Consider the following 19,635-nt stretch of genomic DNA (forward strand, 5'->3'; position numbering starts at 1 on the left):
TTTAAGCCCTGAAACCCAGACCTGTGATTCTAAACTAACCTGTGCCCTTATCTGCAAGAAGAGTGGAAGCAATTGCAGCAACTGTCACTATTTTTGTCCTGTAAGTGGCAACATCAGCTAACTACTATCTATAGATCTGAGCTGTTATACTCTCCTGAAGGTTTGCTTCAACCTGGCTCTAAACCTCTGAATGTCTGGCCACAGGGCAGATTTTGTCACCAATTTATAAAGGTCTAGTGTTGTGGTCATTGACAGTTGTTTCCCTCAATTGGAAGCCAATTAGTATGTTCCAGGAATATGCCAAAAATAAGACCACTGACAGGCAGAAAGCACGTCTATGTTGAGGCCGACAACCAATTTAGTCGCTAATAAGATGGCTGTGTTAAATGAGAGAATGGAAGGATCTCTTTCTTATCAATCTCTGAGGCAGGGTACACACTCTCTGACCTATGATATGAATTTACCAAGCCGGGCTAGTTCCTCTGCACTGGATTTAAAATTGAATAATTTGCACATCACTTGCACCCCTAGGCTAACTGCTTCGGCTGAACAGATACATGAAAAACTATTGACTGTGGCAAAATAGACTTTCAGAAATACAAAACAGCATGTCAAGCCCTTAACAATGTAATACAAAATTGCAAATCAGTGAAATGATTAGGTTAGGTTTTGCCTTGGTATAAATAGTCTGTAATTTAGCAAACTGAGCCTGAGTTTGTGGGTGAGGTATAAACCTGCTAACGTCTCACCTAAAAACAAAATAAAAACTAGAAACAATCTTGTGAATGGATCACACCACCGAACCAGGCCGACGGTCCCTTCCCTGTTTTCTAACCCTTACATCCATCACCCTTAATCAGAACAAATGCACCTTCAAACTTAATCTCAATAACACACCTTCAAAGTGTTGTTACTCCATCTTGCTTGGTTGAAACGCTGTCGCTGTGACAAAATCTGGAAATCTAAATGCCTGGCAAAGTACTTAAAACTGCCTCTGAGGTAGTTTCCGCTCCAGTAGGAATCTCCAAAAGCACATTTTGCCATGTAGACAGACAGAGAGACTCACACTCTGAAAACAATACCAGTGTCACTGTCACGGCTGGTAATAACGCCAGCAAAAGGCTGCCAGTAAAAGTGTTGAAACAAGTTATTTAATATGACACTCACTTTGGCAGTCTCAGCTTGTGTGTGCGGAATATTTCAAGCAATCAAAGCACCGTGACAAAAACAATTCTTAATGCTCGGAGTCTGTCCCTGAAGCCTTAGAACAGAAAGAAACAATCAATTATACTGACCCAGAGTAAAATCCTTGTTGTTGTTGTTTTCCCATTGGTTTTACCGTTACTCTTTATGTGCAGAAATACAGAATTTATTTGAATTAAGTCTCACTTCACTGATTTCTTTTCTACCGATGACTGATGTACTCACCTTCCCTCTCCTTCCCTCTCTTCCTGTCCCTTGCCCCCCATCTTCTCATCCATCACACCTTCCATCTCATCCTCCTTTCCCCACTCCCCTCCCATCCCATGCTGTCTCTCTTCCGCCCCCGCCTCCATACCCCACTTCTTCCTCTCCCCATTGTCTCTGTCCACCCCCCCAGCCCTGAAGGACGACCGTTTCCAGATGGTGCTCTTCACCCCGAGGCTGGTGCGCATCACTTTGACCAACGTCAGCGTGTCGGACGAGGGCGGCTACTTCTGCCAGCTCTACACGGACGCCACTCACCACCAGGTGGCGACGCTCTCCGTCTCCGTGCCCCCGGAGACGCCCACGGTGGAGGTGAAGCAGGAGGCCGTGGAGGGGGGGGAGGTGGAGCTCAGCTGTATGTCCCCACGCAGCAAGCCGGCCGCCACCCTGCGCTGGATGCGTAACGGACGGGAGATTCCAGGTACCTTAACAAGGCTCTCAAGGATTGTTTGACTACTATGAGATGTTGAAATAAGGAAACTAATGGGGGGGGGGGGATATACAGTGATATATATGGGTGGATTTAATCACAAATTGAGGTCTGATTGATGAATGGACTGATGACTGATGGTTTGACAGAATAGGAGATTGGTTAAAGCAGGGGTGTCCAAACTACGGCCTGGGGGCCAAATGCGGCCCAAATCGGCCCTCAGCTAATTCAAAAAGTATAATGTAATACGGCCCACAAATGAAACTTCTGCTTGTCTTATATTGTATTTCTAAACTATACATGTACAAATATATTACACAGTAGTATGCATGTGTTAATAAGACCACTTTTCAAATAAATTCAGTCAATTTAAGTTGGAAACATTTTCTAACAAATCTAAGTTGATAAGAAATAAGCCCAATAACACATTTACATAACAACCTTGAAATAAACCCTTCCTATTTCCTCTTATTATAAGCAGTCTAAAGCTTCTGTTTTAAGGAATGAGCTGCCAACACATTTTGTAACAAAATAAATGAAACCCTCTGGAGAGCTGTGATGCTGGCTGTTTTTTTCTTAAAGCATTTTCAAGTATCAAGAATAATTTACCTACATTTGATTAATTTTTCCAACTTAACTTATAAGGTGTTATTAATCACCTCTAGTGAGCAGCCCAGCCCTTCGTATGTTTTTCTGTATGTGGCCCTCGGGGGGGGGGGGGGGGGGGGGGAAGTTTGGACACTCCTGCTCTAAGGATTGTTTGACTATTATGAAATGTTGAAATAAGGAAACTAATGGGTGGATATAATCAGAAATGGAGGTCTGATTGATGAATGGACTGATGGTTTGACAGAATAGCAGATTGGTTAAAGCAAGCAGTTTAAAATGGATGGAGAAAATGAAGGTTTTGCCTGCCAAAATGTTATGTTGCCTTATGTTTAATTTAGCTGATGCTTTTATCCAAAGCGACTCAAAATAAGTGCATTGAACCATGAGGAAACAAATTCCAAAAAGAGTCCTGCAGATACATTAGCTTTTAATAAGCCAACCCTTTTTCAGTGCTTCATTCCCGCTTAGAAGAACAAATGTCCTTTTTTTTTTAATGTTGGCTATAAGATGCAGTCAAAACAGGTGTTTTCTTTAGTCTGCGCTGAAGGATGGGTCAACTTTTTCCTGATATTGAAGCTAGTTCCACCATTTTGGAGCCAGGATAGCAACAGGTGTGTTTTTGTTAAGGGCTACCTGGGTCCCATGTGCAGTGAAGGAGTAGCTGGCCTATTGGCAGAGTAAAGTGCTTGAGTGTATGGTTTAACAATGTCCTGGATGTAGGAAGGGCCTAATCGATTCACACCCAGTACCAGTGTCTTAAAACAGTCCCTATTCCTTTGAGTAATAGTCACAAGTTCATAGAAGTATATATTAGGGCTGCACGATTTGAGGAAATAATCTAATTGTGATTTTTCTGACAGATATTGCGATTGCGATTCGATTTGCGATATTTGTTTTTAAGCGACCCAACGGAAGTTTATTGTAAAATGCGGCCATATCTCCGGCTAGGAAGGTCGTATCAACGTGCTCCCGTCTCTAGCACCCCCGCAGCCCGAGCTACGAGTGAAAGAACTAAACTTACATGAAGCTTCCGTTGGGTTGCTTTAAAGTCAAGCTTCAGTTTAAGACTCACCCTGTAATAGAAACATGTGATGGAGCATTACTAACCTGACTCAGACGGTTTGTTTCACCAAACCATCTAGGAAAGCTCCATTGGAAGCCATTGAGGAAAAGTATTTCAAAAATACTTGGCAGGTGATTCGATCAATCTGTCTATCACCTACTATCATGGGCCACTTCTGATTGGTTAACAATGGCTGGTACATGTGGAGCACAGCACTTCTGATTGGTGTGGATGACTGACAAAAATCGCAGGCTTTGCGATTTGATAATCGCATCATTTAAAATCGCGATTTCGATTTAAAATCGATTAATTGTTCAGCCCTAGTATATATCTAGGCTGTGTGATGATCTATGTGTCGTGAAAGCGGACATCAACAGAAATGATTAGTAAGAATGTACTACATTTCTATCTTTCTAATGCAACCACAAGTCAATACAGATACACATCTCCCCCTCTCTATAGATCTCTCACCCGAAGCACTCTCCTAAAATTACTACTTTAAATGTGTTTTATTTTCACAAAATGTAACAAGTACAACCATTATGTAAAAGCACAGATGCTACACTCCAGATTTGTTCACACTACCTCACACATTAACAAAGTAACACGTTTTAATTCACATACTGCTTTGCTTCTGATAAATCTGAGCCATCCATCCGTCTGATACCTTGATCTATCCTTCGTTCCTTCTCTCTGTCTCCCTTGGCTTCTCTCAATTAAAGGAGCACTTGACTCAATAATACATCTGAGACTCATTTTTCTCTCGCCTTCAGTCTGTTTAGCCCCCGAGAAATCACTCTTTTGCACTCCACCGTTAAATCAGCATTTATGTAGAGTTGACTGAGCACCAAAAAGAAAAAAAACGTGTTGACTAATTTATGCAAAGCATCTCTCACTCGGGCTTATGGCTATTATTTTCTCCATCTCAGATCTGAATAAATACAGACAAACATTGTTTAAAAGTACAAATTGCCGTCAAATGTGTTGCATTATTCATTTGTTCGTACGCGATGCACTCAAAGAACTCACACAGACGGGATAAAGTAGTGTGAGATAATCTGGTGTCAACAGTTTTTAGGGACTTGCATCGAGCAATGCTTTGTCCTTTCAAAGTACATTTCAGCTGTCCCCTTTTTTACCTTTCTATTTCTGTCTGACACCAAACGTCTCTTTCATCCCGTCTCTTCTCTCTTTCTGTCAGTACATGCCTGTCACCATCATTCTGTTTCTTTCCTCTCTGTCCTTCCCCTTTGCTCTTTCCTGTTCTTTTCATCTAATATCCCTTTCTTTTTTCCCCTTTAAATATCAGCGGTGACAAAAACGTGACGCTCGTCAGCTTGGCTACTGGTTGCAAAGGGCTTTAGTAGTCAAAGACACAGAGAGGGTAGCACTTTTTGTTCTTGCCTGATCGTTTTACTTACCCCTTTTCTCTCCTCCAGTTTCCCCTTTTCTTCTCCTGTTCCCTCTCCCCTTATCTCCTCTGTCCCCTAACTTCTGATCTAGGTTCCACTCTTCTCCTTTCCTCCTGTTTCATCCTATTTCCTTCCCTCCCTGTATCACCCCCCATCCCTCCCCTCTATTTTGGCCCTGAGTTAAATGAACTGTGACACTAAAGGTTGGAGGCAGATCAGGACAGATATGGGAAAGCACTCTTTAATTAAGCCACTATCTCCGCACCGCTGCTTTAGTCCGTCTCATCTGCACCCACCGCGTCTCTCACGCTTCCATTAGGCTTCCTCTCATTTGCTCGACGGCCGTAATTGAAAACTCAGTGCGATATAAGTCATATTGTTGTATTCTGCCTGAACAGGCATAAACTCCCAGTACGTGAGCATGTCGCCCTGCTGTTCATCCTCCCTCCTTCTGCCTCTCCTCCGCCTCTCTTTTCACATCGTTCTTCTTCTCTGCATCTCACTTGGCCCTCTTATCGTCCTCTTTCATGTCTGGACTTCTCATCTCGCTGCAGCCTTTCTCACCCCCCTCCCCCTTAAATCATGCCCGTTTTGCTGCCCTCTCTGTCTATGAGTCCCTCTCTCCCTTTCCCTTTCTTCTCTCACCCTGGTCCTTTGACGCCAGTCCCTCGCCGTGTCTAGCTCAGTTAAATATTTAAATTCGGTAATGCGTTTTCTCTTATTTATCCCTCTCTCTCCTCCATCTCTCTCTTTCTTTCTCTCTCACACACACACACACACACACACACACACACACACACACACACACACACACACACACACACACACACACACACACACTACACTAAATATTCAGTTGATTTGCCCTCTGCAAACAAACAGTTGTGCTGCTCATAATTGCCTTGAAATATAGATGCAAATTGCTTTCTCTATTATCTCTCTTTTTATTCTGTCCTCCACCTCTCAGACTCCCTTCCACAGGTACCTAGTGCTGCTGCAAAAAGCTCATTCATCAGCCACTAACTTCTTCTAACTTTGTCCCATTTCAGTCTGCTCACTTCTTCCAGCCACGTCCTCTCTTCCAAAAGTCTCCTTTCCCTCCCTCCCTCCCCCCTGCCTCTCCACCATAGGTGTGATGTAGCAGCGGGGGGACGGAGGCAGCATGTTTTGGCTGCTAGCTTGTTTCTCTGCCACTCCAGCTGTCTTCTCGCCCTCCATCTTCTCATCCTGTCTTCCTCTCTCCAGGTGTGGTATCCCAGCAGGACAACGCCAAGACGTTCAGCGTGTCCAGCACCATCCGGATCCCCGTGGAAAGGAAAGACAACGGGGCGGCGCTGAGCTGCGAGGCGTCTCACCCGGCGCTCAGCGGGCAGAAGAGGATCCGACACTATCGCCTGGATGTGTATTGTAAGTCTCTCCTTCGGGCTAACTGTGTTTGTGTGTGAGCACTTTTTACTAAAGTGATTTCTATCCATCTTGGAAACAATGCAGTAACATAATGTTCGCTGCCAGACGTTTCAAAAGCGGATTATTCCATCTGTATTGCTGTCGCTGAAGTTCCCACTGAGGTCTATTCATTATAGCGTTTCACTTTAACGCCAGCAATTATTTTGTCAAGGGTAGCAGCCTCATCTTTCAAACGGTGGATATCTCATTTTAGAATGAAGTTCATTTGTATACACAGGCCAGGATTTTTAACAGAGTGATATTCAAAGCTGCCCTGAATGGGACCTGCTCTCATTAAAACCTAATACATACACATCTTATCACGCAGAGCTGGCAGAAGCGGGCCTGCAGCCAGGTGAGGGTCCTGGCCTGAGGTCTGAGGAAACCCGGGTCACATTATTATGTGCATTGATTCGAGTTCTGTTCTGGGATTGATTGATTTTCCTGGCTTATTTGCTTAAATTGGTATGCTGTGAATATCTGCACATCCAGGCCAGCCAAGGCAAACTACTGAGAGGCTTAAATGTATTATTGGCTTAAGTCTAATGTTCACGCAGGGCAGCAAGTTCAGACATCTTTATTTTAAGATGAATTATCAATATTTTCACAAATCTTTAGACTGTTCAGTGGGATTAATATAAAAAATGTCAGGCAGCTATAATTGATATCCTTGCCAAAGTTTAAAATGCATTATTTCATATATTAATACGAAATGTAAATCCATTTGATTTTCTTCTAATCCCATCAAACATGTTCAGTTTTCTTTTAATACTTACTACTACTACTTCTCTATATTTGTGTGTATTATTTTGTTTCATTTGTAATTAATTCAGAAAGCAGAATAACACATCAATTGAGAGGCACTATATTTAGATTTCAGACATTAGTCGACACATCAATAGTATGTAAATGTTATTGTGATGTTATAAGTGAACAGATATTACATTATTCTATTTGATCGCTTCTCATCACACTTTAATATGATTTTTATCCTTAACATATACATACTTTTGCATAGATAGACAGACAGACAGACAGACAGACAGACAGACAGACAGACAGACAGACAGACAGATATACCTTATTGATCCCAATTTGGGAAATAATTTTGTCACAGAAGCAGTGTGTTCAACATTAAAATACAAATACTTAAAAAAGTGGAATAGAGAATTAACAACTATAAATGAAAATGAAAACAGTATATCAAATATAAACCATATAAAATATTCTGAATAATAAAAATGTTCATAAAAAAGTCAAAAATAGTAATTTCTCCGGCATATATAAATATTTAACATTGGTGACATTTTCAACTTTTTACTTCTGAATCAGTCTTTGGATTCAATTCCCCAGCCACATGTATACTAATGTTTGTCGGTTGATGACAAAGATTAATATCTGACAGTGTTTTCAACCTGCGAGCCAGGGAACTGGTCGTAACGACCAACTGTCAGCGTGGGTTTGGCATCCCATCACTCTGTTACTGAAGAAGTGCAGAACAGCATCTGCTGCAGCGATGCTTGTGATAACAGGTGTCTCAAACATAGGATTGTCGGCTGGTTGCCTTGGAAACAGATGTTTGAAAAACCCTTCCTCCTGCCACGTTTTCCTTGTTCCTTCTTTCTTGTTCTCGCAGTCTCTCTATCTCATTCTTGATTTGTATTCTGTTCTCTTTGATGGTTGCTCCATCTTGATGCCTTTGATCTTTTGCCTGTTTTCTTTGCTGGTTTTCCCCATGCATGCTCATTTATCTTTTTTCTCTCCCCACAGTTGCACCAACAGTGAGAATTGTTCCTCCACCTGGAATTTTGCGAGAGGGCGACTCGCTCAGCCTGACCTGCTCCGTCACTGGGAACCCTCTGTAAGTGTGTGTGTGTGTGTGTGTGTGTGTGTGTGTGTGTGTGTGTGTGTGTGTGTGTGTGTGTGTGTGTGTGTGTGTGTGTGTGTGTGTGTGTGTGTGTGTGTGTGTGTGTGTGTGGTGTGTGTGTGTGTGTGTGTGTGTGTGTGTGTGTGTGTGTGTGTGTGTGTGTGTGTGTGTGTGTGTGTGTGTGTGTGTGTGTGTGTGTGTGTGTGTGTGTGTGTGTGTGTGTGTGCGTGCGTGCGCGTGTTCTAAAATGCTATGTGCTACTATACCAAGTGATGTTGAAGTAAATTACTTATTTATTTTTTGACATATTTGTCCTCTACTTGAGTTTATTTATTTATTTCAATGTATTTCCACTTACTTCTACTCCCCATTTCAGGGACAAATAATGTACTTTTTGCTTCACTACATTTATTTAACACTCACAGTTGCTTTGTACATAATAATTCAGTACTGTACTGCTAATCGGGCGGTGGTGGTGAAGTCCATAGGGACTTGGCTTGGGCTAATCGACACCGTATTTCTAATATCTAAATGTGCTCCACAATGACGCGCTACAACACTACAATGCTCTTACATGTATAAAAACAGGATAAAATAATAACCATACTAAAATCATACTGTGAAAAAATATTCTCCATTACGAGGACTTTTACTTTTGATTCTTGAAATACATTTAGCTGAAAATACTTCTGCGCTTTTACTAAAGTTACATTTTGAAATTACGACTTTTACTTGTAGAGTATTTTAAGACCATAGTATCTGTACTACTAGTAAAGGATCTGAGCACTACTTCCAACACTGACTATGCCTTACTTGAATATAATGGCACAACAACTGTAGAACCTCACAATATGTAAGTAACAAACACATGAACATACAGTATAAACACACACACAGGTTAATGCTGCTCAGCTCATGTGCTATATTTGGTAGTAAACGCAAGGTAAAGTGGTTTGAAAAGGTATTATATATTTGGAGTTCAAAAAAGAAATTGAATCATTCACTTCACCTTCAGCGATAAATGAAACGGCGGAGCACAAAGCGCTGCTCGTGAAGCCCGGTTGTAATTCTGGTTGTAGCTTTGTGTTTCTCATTCCATAATGAATTCCTGACATAATAATCACAGCACTATGAAAGGTTTGTCTTGACAAAGCGTTTGTGCTTGAAAAGCTGAAAAGAGTCCTGACACATCGGCTTAAGGACACAGAAAGCGTTTGATTGATGGAGGCTGCCAAGTCCAATGACAACGTTTCACAAACACTACATTTTTACAAAATGATGCTGTGGGGCAGCAGTTATTCACATCTGGGAATAGTTTGAAGCTATGATGAGGATGGCATTGAGGTGGTAACATCAGCAAACAGCTGCTAGCTGCAGGTAGCTTCTACACAGACAGACACAAGCCTACAGGGCTCTACTTTCAAATCTGGCAATCTGTTTGGAGGCTTTAGTTCATTTCAGTTCACGCATTCACCCAGAACCCCTTAAGTGCAGGATAAGTGTCAAATAAGCTTGGATTTAGCAGCCTAGAGTGATTGCAAAAGTGTCTGGTAATGTGTCTTTGTACTTTCTCAGCGCAATACTCAAAAAACTATCAAAATGTAAAAACAATATGATGATCATTTAAGAAACTGCAGATTTCTATCATAAACACAAGCCTAAACACAGATGAACACACACAGCTATGAGTTGGTAGGGCAGTTTGTTTGATTTATGGGCCATACAGGTGAATCAGAAAGATGATCTTTGAATATCCACCGATCGCTTTATTACAGACACTGTTTATTTTAGGAATAATTATTATCCACTTTGTTGAAAACTGTGGAATAACCGCTTCCTGCTCCAGTGAAGCGTTCACGGGCCGCTGCAGAAATCTCTGGATTTCTGGAAGGAGACCAAATGAGTGCGCCTAAAGCAGGACGTCGCTGTAAGGAGGACATTTGCACTTCAACATCCCTCAATATTTTTTGAAAAAAGGACAAATTAGTGAGAGCTTCTTCCATTTGGAAACCTCAAATAACTGCAAAAGATCTTACTCTTTTCTCTTCATTATGTGTTGTTGAAACTAAGTTGACCTCTCCATATATAATTACCATCCTACATAATTCCAGGGGCCTTTTTCAGAAACCTGAAGTAATAACTAATGTTCCACAACTATATTCCCTATACTTACTGCAAGATATCAAGGTGCTTTGTAGGAAACATCATTAGACATGAAAGGCAACTCCATCATCAACTTTCTTTTAAGGAAAGTATTAGGAAATAGACCATCAAAATGTATAACTACATGCTAAAAATAGAGTTAAAACTCTGTTAAAAATACACAAATGAAACGTAGAAAATGTGCTAACAGCATCTAATCACCTGAATTAGAGTAAAACAAATATATAATAATATGATCTAATCTAGTGATGATGAATGGATGGATAACAGTTTAAAGATTTTTGGGGGTTGGAGATGATCTGATTTTTGAAAAAGTTCTGAGATGATGAAAGCATGATTGAACTATTGAATTGACATGTTTATCTAAGCTTTCATCCCAAATCATACCCATAACTTTGTTGTGAGTCAAACCAAAGGAGTCTAGTAAATCACATGTAGTTTTACAGCATTAATAAACCAATCAGGATTTTTGGAATCACGATGTCAAGGACGGTTTGTGCTATAACCAAAAAACCTGTATCTGTGGTATTACCTGACATTTATTGTATGTATTTGTATTTTTTGGACGACAGGCAGACAAAATGTATGACATGCAGGACAGAGAGAAACACCTTAAGACGAATGTATGAAAGTGACCAGAAGAGTGAGGACATCAACATAGGTGACTTGGTAGATGGTGACTTGTGATGGTATAAGCTTCGAAACCCAATCAGCAGTCAACACTTTTAGGAGCCAGATCTGAAACAAAGCCGTTCTCCGGCGTGTTCACAGCCCTTTGTGCACTTTCCAGAAGGGTATTGGGTCCTAAGCTCTTAAACCCTCCCCTAGATGGTCCGTCTGTCTGTGGGCATCAAGTCCAGTAAAGCTCCCCCAGTAAGGCTTCATGCAGCCAAGGTGTGTGCATGTGTGTGTTTGTGTGTGTGATAACTTAAGTGAAATCCCACAGTGAGAACTGGCTGAGAAACGTATTGGCTATATCCCAGCTAAAGCTTTGTAACGGCTGGTTTGGGACCGTGTGTGTTTGTGTGGTGCATTTACGCGTGTGTGTGTGATAGTGAGAGATGGGACAGCAGGCCTCACTGGACTCTGACCCTCATCTCACGCTGGACTGCACCACACACACACACACACACACACACACACACACACACACACACACACACACACACACACACACACACACACACACATTACAGTCCCCTTGTCGGCCTCCTGCCTGCTCCCTGACCCTGTTAACTGCCTGTTAAGTATTAACGACCAATTATCTGCCACTTCCTTTTGGTGGAGGGGTACACTCATTGTTTGTCTGTTCTTAGGAGAGGAGATAGAGACAATGTCTTGTAATTTCACTTAATTGCCTGCTTGTTCGTGTCTTAGTGGGGTTTTTTTAACTGTGTGGGAGTACAAGTATAAATGTGTGTGTCAGAGAGATGAACAAGGGGGAGTTTAGTTGGTGCGTTTAGGGTGAGCGAGAGAGTGTGTGTGACTAGGCAAGAAAGAGGTTTAATTAAACGTCCCGAGGGATTAGAACCCAGATGAGTCAGGATGGTAATCTGGCCAGGGTGGCTTGAGTCATGACACTCAGCCTGCCTCACACACACACACACATTTACACACACTGCGATGTTCGCCAGGATGTCTCTGTAATCCTCGCACCTCCTGTCTGCTCTGCCTTCCCGTTTTTCATGACCAATTCATTTTGTCTGCCTGCTCCTTCCCTTCATCTCCCAGCACACCATCTCTTCTTCTCTCTCGAGTAACACTCTCTTCCCCCCCATATATATTTTTTTCCTCCGCTCGGCACATCTGACACCTTATTCCTCTCTCATCTGCCCTCCTTTCCCTCCTGCCAGCCCTTTCACACCATCGCCGCCCTCTGACCATCCATCTCTTCATAATTTGTCAGGCTGCAGCCCTCAGTTGCCATTGGCTCCTTCTCCCCTTCTACACTTTCTTCTCTTGTCGACTTCCCCCTGTGGGCCTTTTTACTCTCCTTTTTCACCTCTCTTTATAGCTTCCCCTGGCGCCTGTACTTCGATCTCTTGTCTTTTTTTACCTCCTCATTTTTAATAACCTTTAGCACCTCCGGTGTTACTAAATGTGTTTAAGACTAGTGGGATACTTAGAGGTCGTTGTTGCGTGGTTCATGAGCCTCACTATCTCTCTGAAGAAACAACACCGGATTCCTGAATGTAGGTTTACAAGTAGCTAGCGTTAGCAGCGAAATAAAACACGTACAAAGGTTATTTTTATTTTACCAATTTTGTTCGGTATTTAATTTGCCATTTTCAGCATTTTTTGCAAAACTGTACTTTCAATATAATGTGACCCCAAATAAATAAAGAATTAAAACAAATTATAAATAAATAAAGGTTAAAGAGGTCATATTATGCTAATGTTCACGTTCATATATGTATTTTGTGCCTCTACAACATGTTTACATGCTTTCATATTTAAAAAGTGTGATGATTGGTTAGCTGGTCGTCTCTATTGTGATTGGTCAACCGCTAATAGATGTCCCACCCCATGCACCAAAACCTATATAACACACTACAGGAAAGGGAAACCCCCAAGAGCATGAGCATGAGCAAAGCCCCTTTTACCCTCCTGTTGTCTTCGGGTCAAATCTGACCTTTTTGTTTTACATTCGATTGCATTAAAGGTAGGGTAGGTAAGTTTGAGAAACCGGCTCGAGATACACTTTTTGTTATATTCCATGGAATGCTCTTAACATCCCGATAGCAATGAATATCTTAAGTGCTTTGACCAAAAATCCATTAAAAAAATGTTATCTGTGGAAGCCGTAGTACTGTAAAAAGTATGACCAATCATTTTAGCCGGCCCGGCTAAAATAACTGGATGGCCTACCTGCCTGTCAGCCTTCCATCTGTGCACAAGCTTATCTCGTGCCCTCATTGGTCATGTGCGCGTTCGTGTGTGTTGGTGGAGGGGCTCTATAAGGAAGTGGGAGATTTTCTCCGGCTGTGTATTTTCAAATTTTAGCGCACTCGAGTTGGTTTCTCCAAAATTACCTACCCCACCTTTAAGGCTTTATGATATCCTTCACAGTAGACATTTGAACATATACAATTGCTGATCACCACTTTCATTGAATTTTGGATGATTTAGTGAACTTTCTAACACCCATGGTGTTCATTTTCCATGAAGAAAAACACCCACCCACACACATACACACACACACACACACACACACACATACACACACAGACACACACACACACACACCACACACACACACACACACACACACACACACACACACACACACTCTAGACGTGTGTCCCCCCCCTTATGTGCCCAATCCCCCCATGTGAATCACACCTGGCGCACACACACACACACACACACACACACACACACACTCTAGACGTGTGTCCCCCCCTTATGTGCCCAATCCCCCCATGTGAATCACACCTGGCGCACACACACACACACACACACACACACACACACACACACACACACACACACACACACACACACACAGAACAATTTGATACATTTCCCGCTCTTATGTGCCCATCCCCCCACATGGATCACACCTGGCACACGCAATACATGTACAGTGTCTATTCTTTTTATATTTACTGCAGTTGTTCATGTATACCAGTAGTCTGATACAATATGTACAGTTTGAAAGGGTGTTAAATGACATTTGGTGATGATTAATGGTTTTTGTGTTAATGTAATAGCAGTTAAAACAGGACCGGTCAAATTTGACCGCGAACACTAAAGTATGGGGGGGGAAACGAAGACAATAGGAGGGTTAAAGGACAAAACATGTGACTAGTTTCATCTGGAGGCTAATTTCTCCTCCTGTGGTGAAGGATAACCACCTCCCAACACTCAATTCCCTTCGAAAAAGTGAACACAATCAGGACCGGTCTCTACTCTGAGATATTAATATAAATATGACTGTGATATAAATACAAAGTTTCAAATTGGTTCTGCCTGTTATTGTAAAACACATTTCAAGCGACATATTACTGCACAGCACCTGTGGTTGAAGAGGTAATAGAAAAACTGGAATCAATTATATGTATAAATGTACGATTTAAGTGGCTCACAGTAGTGGTTGTTTGGGTATTTGCATATATGAGTGTGAATGTGGGAGGCTATTTGAAGCCAACTCTGGATCACGATGGAATTTGAAATGAAATGTCAAAAGCTAACAACTATTTTAATTAACATTGAATCTATTGATATATTTTTGTATTAATTTACTAATGGCTTTGAGATGTCAACAAAGACATAAAAAGGGCAAATTATTACCAAGTTGCCCTCCTCAAATTACGTGTTTTGCTCAAAAGCCAAAGATACTTAATTAAACAGCCAATCCTGTCATTGGAAAACCTTGAAACTGCACATTTCTGACTTTTCTTAAAAACAAAAATCGAATATGTTTTTTAATGAAACCTCTCTCTGTCTCCTTCCTTAGGCCCAGGAACATCCAGTGGTCCAAGATTAACGACACCTTACCTGAGAGGGCAGAGATTTCCGGCCCCACCTTTCAGATTTCCCGCCTCAACCCATTACACAACGGGACGTACTTGTGCCAGGCCCAGAACAACTTTGGACGCGCTGCCGATCATTACACCCTGCTGGTGTACGGTGAGTAACTATGGCTGACAGTTGATTACATGTTCCAAGTTTTCTTTAGAATTTCCAAGAGTGCTTGAAATGTTTTCTTCATTGATTCATCTTCTCCATTGTTTTCGTTCATTTCCAGTCCTGGGTAATTGTTAACTGCTCATAATAATTGTATTTCCAATGGATCTTTTGCTTGTTGCATTTGTTGTTCTTCTGTTGTGATGATACTTTTTGGGAGAAATATTTCACATTTCATCAATCCTTTTATCTCCCCAGTGTCTTTGGAGTCTGGGTATTCTAGCACTGGGAGACAGACCCATTAAATCCTTACGCTTGTCTCATCTGTCTTTCGGTTTTATTTGTTTTCCTGTTTCGGTACACAGCAGGAAACCTCTGCTAAACCTTCTGCACAATTGATTCAACAGAGATATTGATTCCAGAAGAAGAACGAAGGCTACCGTGCTCACAAAGTAGTCACCAACATCATTATTCAGGCTTTTCATTGTAAAGAACCAATTTATCTTGTACCCTGTGACCCCGTCCTCTCTTCCCTGAATTCCGAGTAACTTTATTCCTCAAGTGCAATAAATAAAACTTTGAGGTGCTGTGACAGCTGAATGCAATTCTCAAGACAAGTTTACAAGTAGGAGAAGAAGACAACACACAGTTCAAAGTGATATGTCAATGCGGGATCTGTTGGAACACTGTATTTTACATGGTTACATTTGGCAAAACAAGAGAAGTGGAGCATATGTGGCATTTAAAATTCACGCAAATCAACTTTGCTTGTTGCCTTAGCAGAAGTATCAGAGGCGGGAGAAAGATGTGGGCTTTTGTTGTCAGGTTTTACAAGTTTTCCAAGATGTTGCACCTCGATTCAGTGGTGGTAAATTCTTAATGAAGGTTGACCCAGATAGACTGCACACCGTGGCTCTGAGAAAATGACAGCGATGCTTGCAACATCACATGAAAAATCATCGCATCTCGATAAAGTTATTCCTCAGAAAATGTGACAAATTGGCCAACTTTCTCCCTGAGTTTGAAGCACATTTTGAAAACAAGCTTTCCGATGTGTTTTATGTTGTGTAATCCGCTCATGAAGCAACTCAGTAAACTTGCAAGAAAAAAGGGGAACAAAATTGGGATTGTGAGATTTTAATTGGACAGCAGCAAAGTTAGCTCATCATTAAGACGTCTGTGGTTTGGCCTGATTGCACACACTCTCCTGTCACTCAGCAGGTTTGATCTACCCTTCCCCTGCAGGCAGCTCCTGTCATTGCACCTTAAGAAATCTGAAGGAAGAAGGGCGTAGAGACATTATGTAACATCTTTTAATGCAGCGCCCCCACATCTATCCATCACACTAAAACTCTCCTTCTCTCACATGGTCACACAACAATCACACACTCTTGTACAAGCTTGTCTAGCATCAAAAGGCACACGTAATGGCAGCTTTCCACAGGCATCAAGGGTGGCAACAGTGGCAAGATGAAAGGTGACATCGCCACCCACTCTGCCTCTCTCTTCGTCTCTTTTTCTCTCTGTCTTTCTCTCTCGCGCTCTCTATCCTAGAAGGTTAGACATGCCAAGCTTTGATGTGCGTTGCCACCTCTGTAGAAAAATGTTCTGTCCTCCTCCTCCTCCTCAGCCTCCTCCCTCATCGTTTTTAGCAGTCTTCTTCACTGTGTCATTTCCTCTTTTTCTACCATTCATCATTTGTCATTCTTTATTTAATGCCGCTGCTCCGTGCTGGTCATTAATTTGATTGATACTTTTTTATCTTATCGTCTCTTATTATGAAAAATAAGTTTTATGCAAAGTAAGAAATCTTGCCTCGACATAAATCCATAAAATCCACATAACCAACATAAGCCAGGCTGCAACTCCTCTGCTCTGCACCACGGATTTCCAGTAATCAGCCTCTTAAATCCTCCCGCTGTAGCCCTGTATCTGTGCTGGTTTGCTCTACTTCAAAAGATATGTACTCGCCCACTGGGCAGATTGTTTAAAACCTTATCTCCAACAGCTCCGAGTTGTTGATTTAGCCATCGAATTAATAATCTGTAAACGACTTAAAGTCATGCCACAACTAATAACTGGCTAACCTGGTGTCACTCCTTACGCAAGGATAGTCCTATGCACTCCTTGTATTCAGCCGATAATCTTCGCAGTGATATATATGCATTTATGAATGTTACATAATCATAAGAAGGTGTTTGTTTTGCATGACTGCCAATCTAAATAAATCAATGGATCATTTAATACAGTGTTAGCAAAGTGCTATGTTATGATTAAATACTAAGTTAATTAGTCAATATTGAATACAAATATGAATCCACAAAGATGACTCGTAATTCGAACACTCAGCTCCCACTTTGTTATTGTAGGTGTATTTATTGTATTTTTTAGATAGTGAATATCTGATTTTGTGCCAAAGTACTTCATATCTAGATGGTGATAGTGATACCACTTCTCCATCCCTCTCTTTCTCTCCTTACTTCTCATATTATCCCTCCTCTATTGCCTCACCCTTTTCTCCCCTTTCCCCCATTCCTTTCCTTGACATCCGTCCTCATTTAATCTGCCCTCTGTTCTGTTCATGTCCACTTCCTCTTCCCCCCCACCCCCTCACCCTTTCAACTGTTTTTCACCTTGCCACCAGTTTGCCCTCTGTTTTCAGTTCATCGACAGTTCAGTCTCTTTATTCAAGGAACACCTAGGTTTCTTCGAATATGGCATGGAGAGTGTGTGGGAGGAGTTAGGAAGGGATAGATCGATAGGGGGAAGGAAGGGGAAGAGAGGGTAGGAAGAAGTGATGGAGGGGTAAAAAGGGAGAGAAGAAGGGCGATGGAGGTTGAACGCAGGTTAACATTCAGTATCACAGCATGTCCGTTTAGTTGGCTCCTAGCCTTTCCCCAGGAAATCCCAGGGTGCACTGGGGGAATAAGGTGGGGGGAAGGGCTTTAGGATGTGTGTTGTATAAGTTGACTCAGCAGAAAAGAAACCATTTTATTGCAGGTGCAGAAAAACCACCAGTGCTCTCTCTCGTCTTTCGCCTTCTCATTCCGTGTCAACCTTCCCTCGGCGATTGTTATCTGCCGCGCCAGGGTGTGTACACAGAGTACAAACTCAGGCAAAAGTGGCTGCCAATTTGTCACAGGTGCTTTAGGCGTTGTCACTTTATGAGGGAGATGGGCTTAATGCTGGCAAAGGGGAACAAAGAGCAGGAGTTGGGAAACTCTCCGGGGAGCCCGCTGTGGCAGAGACGTGACGCATTGGAGCTGAGCTTTATTTGACTGGTCACACTTGGGTGTATTTGGAACTCTGTGTGTGTGAGTGAGTGAGTGTGTGTGAGTGAGTGTGTGTGCATGCACTTTGATGTGTTAATGATTTAGCGTGTGCATAGCTAATACAATTTCTGCAACTTTCACAAAGTCACTAATGAAATAAATGGGAGAAATTGTTGTGATTGAATCAGAGTGCACACATTACACACACACACACACACACACACACACACACACACACACACACACACACACACACACACACACACACACACACACACACACACACACACACACACACACACACACACACACACACACACACACACACACACACACACACACACACACACACACACACACACACACACAGAGAGAAAGTATCTGCTGACTGGTGACAAAAACGATGTAGCTTCTGTTGGTTGTTCCATATCTGTGCCACCATTGTTAAGGAGGAATTGGATTTTTATATGTGTGAATATACGCAAAGGTGCATGTGAATGTGTGTGTGCATGTGATTGGGAGGAGGATGTTACTGATTGTCTGGTGAAAGCCTGGAGGGATCCGTTATGTAATTGAACATCGCTGCTGCACTCCGATGAATCGCGGAGCCAATAAAACCCATTAGAATTGAATTGCATGAGAGACAGAAACAGAACAAGGAGAGGACGAGGTACAGATGAAGAGATGAGGATTGTTAGTTTGAATATATGTTACTTACTTATATGCATGCAAGTGGATGTGAGTGTGTGTACATGTTGTGCAAAACAGAGCAGGAAGTGATCACAAGGGAGGGACTAATTGTTCTATAAAAATATACTGTATATGGAAAGCATATGGGAGTGATAGAAATATGAAATTATAGGAGCACAGTGAGATAGACAAGGATGCTAGGTGACCAGGGATTAGTCTGTGTCTCTCTGGCTGTTGTAATGAGCTGTCAGGATAATTGGAATACTGAAAAACAGAGTCCTCCATTTAATGAAGTGAGACTTTCAAAAAACATCAAATGAGAATGAAAGTGTAAAAAGGTTGGAGGGATGTGGCAGTGGGGAGAGATAATGCAGAGAACATTTTCCAGTTTTTCTCCACAATCCTCTATTGACCTCTGGTTGAATTTTGAACGAGTCATCAGCCAATCAGTGTTCGAGGTTATGGCCTTTAAAGTGGACCCCTTGACCAATGTCCGGCATTTTGTGCACTGATTGACAGTGGGAGAAACCACTGCTCTCGGCAAGGCTCTTTTAATCGGGGAACACGAAAGAATAACAGTGCTCATC

The 19,635-nt window shown here is 41.9% G+C and overlaps 1 protein-coding gene across 4 annotated transcripts in view; it reads left to right on the top strand.

Moving 5' to 3' along the window:
- cadm4 (cell adhesion molecule 4) overlaps nt 1-19,635 on the top strand; it is a 153,098-nt gene that overhangs the window by 125,498 nt on the left and 7,965 nt on the right. For all 4 annotated transcript variants that reach the window (XM_034120295.1, XM_034120312.1, XM_034120303.1 and 1 more), the window contains exons 3-6: nt 1,601-1,888; nt 6,227-6,388; nt 8,198-8,288; nt 14,917-15,089. In XM_034120295.1, the coding sequence (XP_033976186.1) occupies nt 1,601-1,888; nt 6,227-6,388; nt 8,198-8,288; nt 14,917-15,089 (714 nt within the window). The remainder of the gene's footprint in view (nt 1-1,600; nt 1,889-6,226; nt 6,389-8,197; nt 8,289-14,916; nt 15,090-19,635) is intronic.

This window comes from Trematomus bernacchii, unplaced genomic scaffold, assembly GCF_902827165.1.
Source record: "Trematomus bernacchii unplaced genomic scaffold, fTreBer1.1, whole genome shotgun sequence".
In the NCBI taxonomy this organism is placed as follows: domain Eukaryota; kingdom Metazoa; phylum Chordata; class Actinopteri; order Perciformes; family Nototheniidae; genus Trematomus; species Trematomus bernacchii.